Source organism: Macaca mulatta, chromosome 19 (genome assembly GCF_049350105.2).
Source record: "Macaca mulatta isolate MMU2019108-1 chromosome 19, T2T-MMU8v2.0, whole genome shotgun sequence".
Taxonomy (NCBI): domain Eukaryota; kingdom Metazoa; phylum Chordata; class Mammalia; order Primates; family Cercopithecidae; genus Macaca; species Macaca mulatta.
Window position 1 is genome coordinate 5,123,186 of NC_133424.1, and position 12,164 is coordinate 5,135,349.

Below are 12,164 nucleotides of genomic sequence, written 5' to 3' on the forward strand. Positions count from 1 at the left end.
TGTCCCCATGGAAACAGCAGAAGTAGGGGAGGGGAGCTGGGCCTAGCTGGTGTCACTTCAAGGTGACAGTCAGGCAGAAGACCCGGGGGGCTGGTAAACACCACGAATCCCCTGCCCTGCCCGCTCCTCCCCCTACCTCCAGGCCTGCCTGGGGGTGATGCCAGCTGAGGAGGGGGTCTTCCAGGGCAGGGGACCGTTTGGAAGCCAGAGCACCACTTCCTGCTCCTCGGATTTGTCCCTACAAGTATAAGGTGGGAGGGGGGCTTTGAGTTGTCACCAAGTCCCTTGGCCACAGTGGGCCTCTCCAGCCACCCCTGGGAGCTCTGGGACCCCCACATGACCCCTTAAATCTTTTTGGTGCATGTATGTGACAGGGACTCTACCACCCAGGCTGGAGGACAGTGATATAATTATAACTCACTGCAACTTCAACCTCTGAGGCTCAAGTGATCCTCCCCCCTCAGCCTCCCAAATAGCTGAGACCACAGACATCAGCTGCACCACTACGCCTGGCTAACTTTTGTATTTTTAGTAGAGATGGGGTTTCTCCATGTTGGCTGGTCTCGAACTCCCGACCTCAGGTGATCCGCCCACCTCGGCCCCCAAAGCGTTGGGATTACAGGCGTGAGCCACCGCACCTGATTTCTTCAGGTCTTTTTAGCACTCCCAAATCACCACAAACACACCAGCTTTGCTTTTTCTTCACAAGTCTTTATTAAGCGTTCTTGGGGGGAAAAGTGGGAGCGAGATCCATCATCATAGAAATGAGGACGGGGTCTCAGGATGGGGCTGTCGGGCTCCCAATCCTCCCGCGTCTTTTTTTTTTTTTTGAGACGGAGTCTCACTCTGTGGCCCAAGCTGGAGTGCAGTAGCGCAATCTCAGCTCACTGCAACCTCTGCCTCCCAGGTTCAAGCCAGGCTGGTCTCAAAGCCCTGACCTCAACTGTTCCACCCGCCTCAGCTTCCCAAACTGCTGGGATTACAGGCGTGAGCCACCGTGCCTGGCCTCGATCCCCCTTTTTTGTGTGTACCTATGGGTGGGGTCCCGTCGAGGTCGCCTGGGATCTCTTACTCCTCTCCCACTTTGGGGAACCCTCTTGGCCTCGGCTGCTGGGTGGGGCCTGGGCTAGGAAAGACCCTGACCATAGAAATGGGGTGGCCGGGCCTGGGGCTGGGGTAGGGTCTGGGAGCCAGATGCGGCTGGCAGGTGACCGGCTGCGGGAACGAGGTTGAATAAATGCTCTGGCCTCTCTGGTCCTTCGCCTCTCCAGAGCAGTCCTCAGTCTTCTTTGGAGCCCCCCGGGGCCGGTATAGGACATTGCTATAGAATGCATTTCCTAGGATGGATAACACAGATCGAGAGGGAACAGTCACTAAAGACAGCCCAGCCCTCTCTGGCTAACCTCAGGGGGATTTATCTCTCTTTTCTTTGTGTATGTGTGAGACAGAGTCTCGCTCTGTCGCCCAGGCTGGAGTGCAGTGGCGCGATCTCCGCTCACCGCAAGCTCCGCCTCCCGGGTTCACGCCATTCTCCTGCCTCAGCCTCCTGAGTAGCTGGGACCACAGGCGCCCACCACCACGCCCAGCTAATTTTTTGTATTTTTAGTGGAGATGGGGTTTCACCGTGTTAGCCAGGATGGTGTTGATCTCCTGACCTCATGATCCACCCACCTTGGTCTCCCAAAGTGCTGGAATTACGGGTGTGAGCCACTGCGCCTGGCCTTTTTTTTTTTTTTTTTTTTTTTTTGAGACAGAGTCTTACTCTGTCACCCGGGCTGGAGTTCAGAGGCGTGATCTCAGCTCACTGCAAGCTCCGCCTCCCAGGTTCAAGTGATTCTCCTGCCTCAGTCTCCCTAGTAGCTGGGATTACAAGCCCCTGCCACTATGTCTGGCTAATTTTTTGTATTTTTAGTAGAGATGAGGTTTCACCGTGTTGGCCAGGCTCGTCTTGAACTCCTGACCTCGTGATTCGCCCACCTTGGCCTCCCAAAGTGCTGGGATTACAGGCATGAGCCACTGCGCCCGGCCATTTTTTTTTTTTTTTTTTTTTTTTTCAAACTTGGTTGTTTGTTTGTTTTTTGAGACAGGATCTCTCTCTGTCACCCAGGCTGGAGTGCAGTGGGGAAACTATAGCTCACTGCAGCCTCTGCCTCCCAGATTCAAGCAATCCTCACACCTCAGCCTCCTGAGCAGCTGGGACCACAGGCGTGTGCCACCAAGCCTGGCTAATTTTTTTGTTGTTGTTGAGATGGAGCTTGCTGTGTCGCCCAGGCTGGAGTGCAGTGAGGCAGTCTCGGCTCACTGCAATCTCCGCTTTCTGGGTTCCAGTGATTCTCCTGCCTCAACCTCCTAAGCAGCTGGGACTACAGGCACAGGCCACCAAGCCTGGCTAATTTTTGTATTTTTAGTAGAGACTGGGTTTTACCATGTTGCCCAGGCTGGTCTCAAGCTCCTAACCTGCCTCGACCTCCCGAAATGCTGGGATAACAGGCATGAGACACCATGCACAGCCTAATTTTTCTTTTTTTTTCTTTTTTTTTTTTTTTTGAGACCAAGTCTTGCTCTGTCACCCAGGCTAGAGTGCTGTGGCGCGATCTTGGCTCAATGCAACCTCTGCCTCCTGGGTTCAAGCGATTCTCCTGCCTCAGTCTCCCAAGTAGCTGGTATTACAGACGTCCGCCACCATGCCTGGCTAATTTTTTGTATTTTTAGTAGAGACAAGGTTTCACCATGTTGTCCAGGCTGACCTCAGGTGATCCACCCACCTCGGCGTCCCAAAGTGCTCGGATTACAGGCATGAGCCACCACGCCCAGCAATTTTTAATTTTTTTTGTAGAGATGGGATCTTGCTAGGTTGCCCAGGCTAGGGGCTTTGTCTCTATTTCTGAAAAACATGAGTATAGGATATAGGAGCCAGGCTTCTCTTCCATCCCTCCTCCCTCCTTCCCCTGGGTGGGAGCACAGATGCAATGGGTCAAGCAGCTGCAGTTCCCACCTCCACCTCCTCCGCCCCACCCTCCCTTACCTGGGCTGTTACCTGAATCCCTTTGCTGGCAGCAGCGGCGGCCCCTGAACCAGGCGCCCAGCACGATCGCCACACCCACGCTTCCCGCCCCCAGCAGCACGAAGAGGAGTCCTGTGCTGGGGCGAAGAGATGGTCTGAGCAGGAGGGGAAGGGGTGGTGGTGGGGGAGGAAGATGCTGGGGGAGGAACACAGGGCAGGGCTCACCTGGGAAGCTTGGGGTCGGGTTTCTGTTCTGTGTGGGGTCATCTGCAGAGAAGAAATCTATGTCATGGGGGGGTGCCAGGCTTCTGCACCCTCCAAGAACAGAGCTCACGTCGGGGGACCTAAGTGTTCCTCCTCCTGCCAGGTCTTGTGGTTTTGGGCAGGTGTTCACTCTGAACCTCAGTTTCCTCTTCTGAAAAATGAGGCTCGGCAGGATGCGGTGGCTCAGGGCTGTAATCCGAGCACTATGGGAGGCTGAGGCAGGAGAATCACTTGAGGTCAGGAGTTCGAGACCAGCCTGGCCAATATGATGAAACCCCATCTCTACAAAAAATATAAAAATTAGCCGGACATGGTGGTGGACGTCTGTAATCCCAGCTACTCAAGAGGCCGAGACAGGAGAATCGCTTGAATCCAGGAGGGGGAGGCTGCAGTGAGCTGAGATCGTGCCACTGCACTCCAGCCTGGGCGACAGAGTAAGACTCCGTCTCAAAAAAGACGAAAAAAGAAAAAAAAAGAAGGCCGGGCGTAGTGGTTCACATCTGTAATCCCAGCACTTTGGGAGGCCAAGGCGGGCGGATTATGAGGTCAGGAGATCAAGAGCATCCTGGCTAACACGGTGAAACCCCATCTCTACTAAAAATACAAAAAAATTAGCCGGGCGAGGTGGCGGGTTCCTGTAGTCCCAGCTACTCGGGAGGTTGAGGCAGGAGAATGGTGTGAACCCGTGAGGCGGAGCTTGCAGTGAGCCGAGATCGTGCCACTGCACTGCAGCCTGGGCGACAGAGCAAGACTCCGTATTCCTCCATCTTTATCCTGGGATTTATCACTCTCCGGATCCTGTTTGGTTGTTTTTGTTTTTGTTTTTGTTTGAGCCTCTACTCCATGCCATGCCCATTTTATAGACTGGGAAACCGAGGCTCAGAGAACCTAAGTCACTTGTCTAGGGTCCCCTACCCAGACGGCAGCGGGGACCAGCTTTGAACAAAGCCCTGCCTCACGTCAGCTCAGAGATCCTAACACTTAGTTTCCTTGAGCACTTACTATGTCTCAGGCCCTGTGCTAAGCATTGTTTTGTTGTTGTTGTTTGTTTTTCTGGAGACAGGGTTGTTCTGTGTCGCCCCAGCTGGAAGGCAGTGGCGTGATCATAGCTTACTGCAGCCTCCAGCTCCTGGGCTCAAGTGATCCTCCCACCTCAGCCTCTCACATAGCTGGGACTATGGGTATGTGCCACCATGCCCGGCTAATTTTAGAATTTTTTGTAGAGATGGGGTCTTGCTGTGTTGGCCAAGCTGGTCTCGAACTCCTGGCCTCAAGCAATCCTCCTGCCTCGGCCTCCCAAAGTGCTGAGATATCAGGCGTGAGCCACTGCACTTGGATGATAGGAAGCACTTTAGCGATAACTGCTCTAAAGTCACCTGACCTGATGAGGAAACACTGTATGTATTTTGACAGCTAAGAGAACTGGCACAGAGAGGTCAAGTCACTTGCTCAAAATCACACAGCAAGTAAATGAAACAGGCTTGAATCCAGGTTTGTATAATTTACAGGAACCCCAGCTAAAGGCTGTGAATGCCACAATTAAGATAAGGTCCAGCACCCCAACTCCCTCCTCTTGCAGCCTCTGAGGTTGGCAGGCGATCCCTGGAGGCTGCCAAGCTGCTGTTCAGGGTTGGTGGGGGGTGGGGAAGCCAGCTGTGTGGGGCTGGACCTGCGCCCATTCTCGCAGCTGCCAACGCACAGCCTGGTGCCTCCACCACCCCGCCTCCTCTAATTGCTAATTGGCCCCTTTGACATTGGAGGGGTGGGGAGAGGTAGGCAACGCACCATAACACGCCCCTCCCTTGAGGCAGGCACGTGTCCCCGCCAGCAGGCTGGTCCTACCAGCTGGAGAGGAATGAGCATCTCGAGGGGCTGAGAGCTGGGTGCTTCATTCTGCCAGAGGGGGCTGGTCAGAGGCCCAGGGCCCACAGGCACCTCTCACAGAGCAGGAGGCAAAGCCTGGATCCCCTTGGGTTTCCCGATTCTGCCCAGGGTGGGTCCATAAGTGGGGGACATGGCAAAGGGGACAGTGCACGGGGAGCACCCCTACCTAGTGCGTAACGCTAGACATGTCTTGGCCCTCTCTGGCCTCCCCGTCTCCTCTGTAAAATGAGGCAGCTGGTGTTGCTGGTCTGGAGAGCTATCCGGAGGGTTTCTCCCAACTTTGAGAGTCTATGGCTTTATTTATTTATTTTTTTATTTTGAGACGGAGTCTTGCTCTGTAGCCCAGGCTGGAGTGCAGTGGTGCGGGTGTGATCTGAACTCACTGCAACCTCCCTCTCCTGGATTCTCCTGCCTCAGCCTCCTGAGTAGCTGGAATTACAGGCTGATGCCACCATGACCAGCTAATTTTTGTATTTTTAGTAGAGAAGCGGTTTTCATCAGGTTGGCCAGGCTGGTCTCGAACCCCCGACCTCAGGTGATCTACTCACCTAGGCCTTCCAAAGTGCTGGGATTACAGGGATGAGCTACCATGCCCAGCTGATGGCTTTATTTTATTCAGAGACAGGGTCTGGCTCTGTCGCCCAGGCTGGAGTGCAGTGGTGCACTCATAACTCACTGCAGCCTCCAACTCCTGGGCTCAAGTGATCCTCTCACCTTAGCCTCCCAAAATGCTGGGATTAGAAGCATCAACCACTATGCTTGGCTGATGACTTTCAATTCTGTATTCTAGAATTCTTGGATTATGGGCTAGGCATGGTGGCTCACGCCTGTAATCCCAGCACTTTGGGAGGCCGAGGCAGGCGGATCATGAGTTCAGGAGTTCGAGACCAGCCTGGCCAACATGGTGAAACCCCGTCTCTACTAAAAATACAAAAATTAGCTGGGTGTGGTGGCACGTGCCTGTAATCCCAGCTAATCAGGAGGCTGAGGTAGGAGAACTGCTTGTCCCGGGACCCGGGAAGTGGAGGTTGCCGTGAACCGAGATCACCACCATTGCACTCCAGCCCGGGCAACAAGAGTGAAACTCTGCCTCAGAGAAAAAAAAAAAAAAGTTTGATATGAAGAATTTAGAGCTTTTTATTTCTCAGAGTTTGAGACTCAAAAGTCTTAAGATTTTAGGATCCTCCCCACCGCCCTTCCCTCTCCCCACTGGCTTCAGTACCTGGGTCCACTAAGAGCCTTGTTACGTTGCCCTCAGCCTCCTCCAGCTCAGGAATCTCTATGGCCGCTGAGCACACATACGCCCCGCTGTGGTTGAGGCTCGCAGGGTCCAGCTTCAGGATGAGATGGCTGGGTGCCTGCCAGGAGAGCTGTCCCTGGGGCCCGCAGACCCCCAGGCTGAGGCTGCCGTTGGTGATGTATGGTTGGCACAGGATGGCCCCATCCTTGGTCCACCTAACACGGAGCCGTTCCCAGGCCGGCGCCTGGTCCACCTGGCAGACCAGGGTGGCCTGACTGCCCTGCCTCACCTGCAGGGAGTTGGGCCCCTGCTGCACACTCAGGCTTGAGGCTCCTTGCAGGGCTGGAAGACAGAAGAGGTAGAGGCAACCTTTCTGACGGTGTGCATGTGAGGCTGCGTAACTCACTCCCCTAGTGAGCCGGCAGTCTGGGTTTGAAACCTCACTTGCCTAAGCCGGGTGCCGTTCGTGGCTCACGCCTGTAGTCCCAGCACTTTGGAAGCCTGAGGTGGGAGGATTGCTTGAGCCCAGGAGTTCCAGACTAGCCTGAGGACATAGCAAGACCTCATCTCTACAATAAATATTTTAAAAGTAGCTGGGTTTGGTGGTGTGCACCTGGGGTCCCAGCTATTTAAGAGACTGAAGTGAGGGGATCGCTTGAGCCCAGGCATTTGAGGCTGCGGTGAGCTATGATCACACCATTGCACTCCAGCCTGGGTAACAAAGCAATACCCTGTCTCTAAAAATTAAACATAAAGGCCCCGCGGTGGCTCACGCCTGTAATCCCAGCACTTTGGGAGGCCAAGGCGGGCGGATTATGAGGTCAGGAGATCAAGACTATCCTGGCTAACAAGGTGAAACCCCATCTCTACTAAAAATACAAAACATTAGCCAGCGTGGTGGCGCACGCCTATAGTCCCAGCTACTCAGGAGGCTGAGGCAGGAGAATGGCCTGAACCCGGGAGGTGGAGGTTGCAGTAAGCTGAGATCAGGTGCCACTGCACTCCAGCCTGGGGGACAGAGTGTGAGACTCCGTCTCAAAAAAAAAAAAAAAAAAAAAATTTAAACTAAAAAAAAAAAAAACCCAAAGAACCTCACTGTCTGTATGACCTTTGGAAGGTCATGACTTGCTGAGGCTCAACAACCCCACCTGTAAAATGGGTATAAGTCGCTCAGAGCTTGTGGAATTCTGAGATAGTCTCCAGTACTCCACTACACAAATACCGCCTAGCATGTGCCAGGCCCTATGCTGGGTGTGGGGGACACAGACACAGGGGCGACCAAAGCAGATGAAAATCCCTGCCCTTCAGAAGCTGACAATCTAGGGTAAAAGAGACACAGGAAGTCATGAAATGAGAACTGCAATGGGGGAAAGGAATGGCAGTGGCCACAGAAGACACCAGTGAGGTCAGGGAACATCTATTCATTGAGAGTAATCAAGGAAGGCCTCCTTGAGGTGGTGACTTTTTTATTTTTTTATGTTTTTAGAGTTGGGGTCTGGCTCTAAGGTCCAGGCTGGAGTACAGTGGCACCATCACAGCTCACAGCATCCCTGAACTCCTGGGCTCAAGTGATCCTCCTACCTCAGCCTCCCAAGTAGCTGGGACTACAGGCATGTATCACTATGCCTGGCTGATTTTTTTGGTTTTGTAGAGGTTGGGGGTCTCATTATGTTGCCCAGGCTGGTCTTGAACTCCTGGGCTCAAGTGATCCTCCCACCTACACCTCCCAAAGTGCTGGGATTGTAGATGTGAGCCACTATGACCAGCCTTTTTTTTTCTTAAGACCACGCCACTGCACTCTAGCCTGGGCAACAGAGCGAGACTCCATATATAAGAAAAAAACGACTCCGTCTCACTCTGTTGCCCAGTCTGGAGTGCAATGGCACCATTAAAGCTCACTGCAGCCTCAACCTCCTGGGCTCATGGGCTGGGTGCCATGACTCATGCCTGTAATCCCTGCACTTTGGGAAGTCGAGGCTGGTGGATCACCTGAGGTCAGGAGTTCGAGACCAGCCTGGCCAATGTGGTGAAACCCTGTTTCTACTAAAAATACAAAAATTAGCCATTGTGGTGGCAGGCGCCTGGAATCCCAGCTACATGGGAGGCTGAGGCAGGAGAATTACTTGAATCTGAGAGGCAAAGGTTGCAGTGAGCTGAGACCATGCCACTGCACTCTAGCCTGGGCAACAGAGCAAGACTCCATATCAAAGAGTAAAAGACTCCATCTCATTCTGTTGCCCAGTCTGGAGTGCAGTGGCACCATCATAGCTCACTGCAGGATCAACCTCCTGGGCTTATGGGCTGGGCACAGTGGCTCACGCCTGTAATCCCAGCACTATGGGAGGCCGAGGTGGGTGGATCACCTGGGGTCAGGAGTTCAAGACCAGCCTGGCTAACATGGTGAAACCCTGTCTCTACTTAAAATACAAAAATTAGCTGCGCATGGTGGCAGGCACCTATAATCCCAGCTACTTAGGAGGCTGAGGCAGGAGAATCACTTGAACCTGGGAGGTGGAGGTTGCAGTGACCTGAGATCATGCCGGTGTACTCCAGCCTGGGTGACAGAGCGAGACTCTGTCTCAAACAAAACAAAACAAGGCCGGGTGCAGTGGCTCATGTCTCCAATCCCAGCACTTTGAGAGGCCAAGGCGGGCGGATCCCAAGGTCAGTAGATCAAGACCATTCTTCCCAACATGGAGAAACCCTGCCTCTACTAAAAATACAAAAATTAGCCGGGTGTGGTGGCACACACCTGTAGTCCCAGCTACTTGGGAGGCTGAGGCAGGAGAATCGCTTGAACCCAGGAGGCGGAGGTTGCAGTGAGCTGAGTTCGTGCCACTGCACTCCAGCCTGGGCAACAGAGTGAGACTCTGTCTCAAAACAAAAAAACAAAATAAAACACTCCTGGGTTCATGTGATCCTCCCACCTCAGCCTCTCAAATTGCTGGGATTACATGCACATGCCACTGTGTCCAGCCTGACCACAGATCTTAATGGAAAGGGGTAACCAGTGTGAGAAGGAAGGTATTGGAGGGTAAGAGCATTCCAGACAGTGCACAGTCCATGCAGAAGCCCTGGGGCAGGACTGTGTCTGACGTGTTGGAGGAACAGTGAGGAGGTCTGTGTGGCTGGAGCAGAGTGAGGAAGGGGAGACAGGGAGGAGGGAAGGAGGAAGGGTTGATCAGGGCCTGTGAGCCTTGGGGTGGTGTGGAGAGATGAGGAAAATTGGAAAATTAAGCAGTTTACGTTATAATCTAAGTGTGATGGAAAATCAGACAGCAGGGTAGAAATAGTCCAATTTAAGTTTTTGTTTGTTTGTTTGTTTTGTTTTTTTGAGACGGGGTCTCACTGTTGCCCAGGTTGGAGTGCAGTGACATGATCTTGGTTCACTGCAACCTCTGCCTCCTGGGTTCAAGTGATTCTTGTGGCTCAGCCTCTTGAGTAGCTGGGACTACAGGCACTCGCTACCATGCCTGGCTAATTTTTGTATTTTTAGTGGAGATGGAGTTTCACCAACATGGCCAGGCTGGTCTGGAACTCCTGACCTCAAGTGATCTACCTGCCTCAGTCTCCAATTTAAGTTTTAATAAGAAAGACCTTGGTTGGGCGTGGTGGCTCATGCCTGTTATCCCAGCACTTTGGGTACTCAAGACTGGATGATCGCTAGAGGCCAGGAGTTCAAGACTAGCCTGGGCAACATAGTGAAACCCATCTCTAAAAAACAAAAACGGCTGGGCACAGTGGCTCACGCCTGTAATCCCAGCACTTTGGGAGGCCGAGGCGGGTGGATTATGAGGTCAGGAGTCCTAGACGAGCCTGGCAAAGATGGCGAAACCCCGTCTCTACTAAAAATACAAAAAAAAATTAGCCAGGAGCGGTGGCCTGCGCCTGTAATCCCAGCTACTCGGGAGGCTAAGGCAGGAGAATCGCTTGAACCTGGAGGGTGGAGGTTGCAGTGAACCAAGATCGCGTCACTGCACTCCGGCCTGGGTGACAGAGCAAGACTCCTTCTCAAAAAACAAACAAACCAAAAAAATACGAAACAAACAAACAACAAAAAAAGTGCAAGCGGCTGGAATTGGAAGAGAGGGAAAGAGGAATGGAGGATTTCGCCGGAGGAAATGTGTGAAGGGCAGTAGCTTTTGTCCTTAATTTGAAACACAGAGGGAGCTGCTGCCGGAGTAGAAAGTTTGCTTTTAGCTGTGAGAAGTCTGACGTGTCTGTTAGAGTCCCGGAGAAGGTGAGGTTATGTGAAGTTCCCGGCATTTGAGATGCAATTGCAGAGGAGGGTAGAGACATGAGATGTGGAGAAGGGTATTAGGCAGCTGGAACAGCAGGTGCAAAGGCTTGAGGGCCAGATCCAACCTTCCCACTGGGGAAACAGAGAAAGAAAAGCTTCCAGGCTGGAGCAAGGGGGAGGGAGCAAAGGCATCGCGGAGGGTGAAGATGAGAGAGGTCAGGCCAGGCTGGTATGTAGGGCAAGGTTTAGATTGTATCCTAGGGGCCCTCAGAAGATCCTTCCTTAACCCTCCAGCCCCCATCATGTTCTGAGTCTCGGAGGGAGATGAGCCTTATCTGACAGAGTAGAGAGACTTAAGTTTAGAGGGGCCCTGAGCTGGGGGGGCAGGCAGCCGGGGATGACAGCAAGAGGTGGGTTCGGAGGGGAGGGAGACCCAGATACTCACCCCAGAACTGCACCAGGAGGCCCAGCACCATACCTGGGGACCCCATTCCTGGCCCATCAGACCCCTCTCCCCCTCCCAGTTGACAGACTTCCTGCCACAATCTCCGCCTCCCGCTGCAGAGACAGATGTGACACCCAGGGCCAGACAGCAGACGTCCGGTGTTCCAGGCTGCTGGGGGCTCCACTTCCTGCCACCTCGTGCCTCAGTTTCCCCAATGCATTTCCTATCTGAAAGGCAGCGTACAGACCAGGTGACATGGCTCATGTCTGTAATCCCAGCATTTTGGGAGGCTGAGGCAGGTGGATCACCTGAGGTCAGGAGTTTGAGACCAGCTTGGCCAACATGATGAAACCCCATCTCTGCTAAAAATACAGAAATTAGCTGGACATGGTGACGGATGCCTGTAATCCCAGCTACTTGAGAGGCTGAGGCAGGAGAATGGCTTAAACCCGGGAGGTGGAGGTTGCAGTGAGCCGAGATCACACCACTGCACTCCAGCCTGGGTGACAAGAGCGAAACTCTGTCTCAGAAAAAAAGAAAAGAAAGGCAGTGTACGTAAGTGAGTTGGGGGAATGCACCCCTGTGAGCTTTCTGGAAGGCTCTACATAAACACATTTGGGTACAGGAAGACAGTGTGAGAGCAGGTGGCTCCGTGGGGGAGGGGCAGGCAGCCTAAGCCTGAGCAGTGAGTTAAATGACAGGGTCCCTACCTCAATTATTTTGCTCCCAAAATGTCTTTCTTTTGCTGGGCGCTGTAGCTCACACCTGTAATCCCAGTACTTTGTGAGGCTGAGGTGGGAGGATCACTTTAGCCAAGTTTAAGATCATCCTAGGTAACACAGCGAGATCCCATCTCTATTAAAAAAAAAAAAAAAAAAAAAAAGATACAGGCCGAGCATGCTGGCCCAGGCCTGTAATCCCAGCACTTTGGGAGGCCAAGGCAGGTGGATCACCTGAGGTCAGGAGTTCGAGACCAGCCTAGCCAACATAGCAAAACTCAGTCTCTACTAAAAATACAAAAATTAGCTAGGCCTAGTGGTGGGTGCCTGTAGTCCCAGCTACTCAGTGGGGTTGAGGCAGGAGAATT

General features: G+C 53.0%; 2 protein-coding genes across 5 annotated transcripts in view; one reads left to right on the forward strand and one right to left on the reverse strand.

Moving 5' to 3' along the window:
* Window positions 1-12,164, forward strand: part of MPND (MPN domain containing) — a 79,366-nt gene that overhangs the window by 12,767 nt on the left and 54,435 nt on the right. The window lies entirely within an intron of this gene.
* TMIGD2 (transmembrane and immunoglobulin domain containing 2) lies at window positions 691-11,530 on the reverse strand. Of its 4 annotated transcripts, none has more exons than XM_028840289.2 (5): window positions 11,078-11,530; window positions 6,375-6,734; window positions 3,230-3,271; window positions 3,038-3,136; window positions 691-1,337 (listed from the first exon to the last, which is right to left on the reverse strand). In XM_028840289.2, the coding sequence occupies exons 1-5, from the start codon at window positions 11,121-11,123 to the stop codon at window positions 1,069-1,071; spliced, it is 816 nt and encodes a 271-aa protein (XP_028696122.2). In that variant the 5' UTR covers window positions 11,124-11,530; the 3' UTR covers window positions 691-1,068. The 4 variants fall into 4 exon arrangements, with proteins under 4 accessions (XP_028696122.2, XP_028696121.2, XP_077835686.1 ...); XM_028840288.2 differs by having other exon boundaries at window positions 3,026-3,136; window positions 11,078-11,521; XM_077979560.1 differs by lacking the exon at window positions 3,038-3,136 and having other exon boundaries at window positions 11,078-11,521.

What these genes read in the sequence shown, in the direction of transcription:
- TMIGD2 (XM_028840288.2), bottom strand. Translation starts at nt 11,123, where the DNA reads ATGGGGTCCCCAGGTATGGTGCTGGGCCTCCTGGTGCAGTTCTGGG. An exon ending in AAGGCTCTTAGTGGACCCAG is followed by an intron (nt 3,272 to 6,374) that starts GTACTGAAGCCA and finishes TCTTCTCTGCAG; the next exon opens with ATGACCCCACACAGAACAGA. An exon ending in GGATTCAGGTAACAGCCCAG is followed by an intron (nt 1,338 to 3,025) that starts GTAAGGGAGGGT and finishes TATCCATCCTAG; the next exon opens with GAAATGCATTCTATAGCAAT.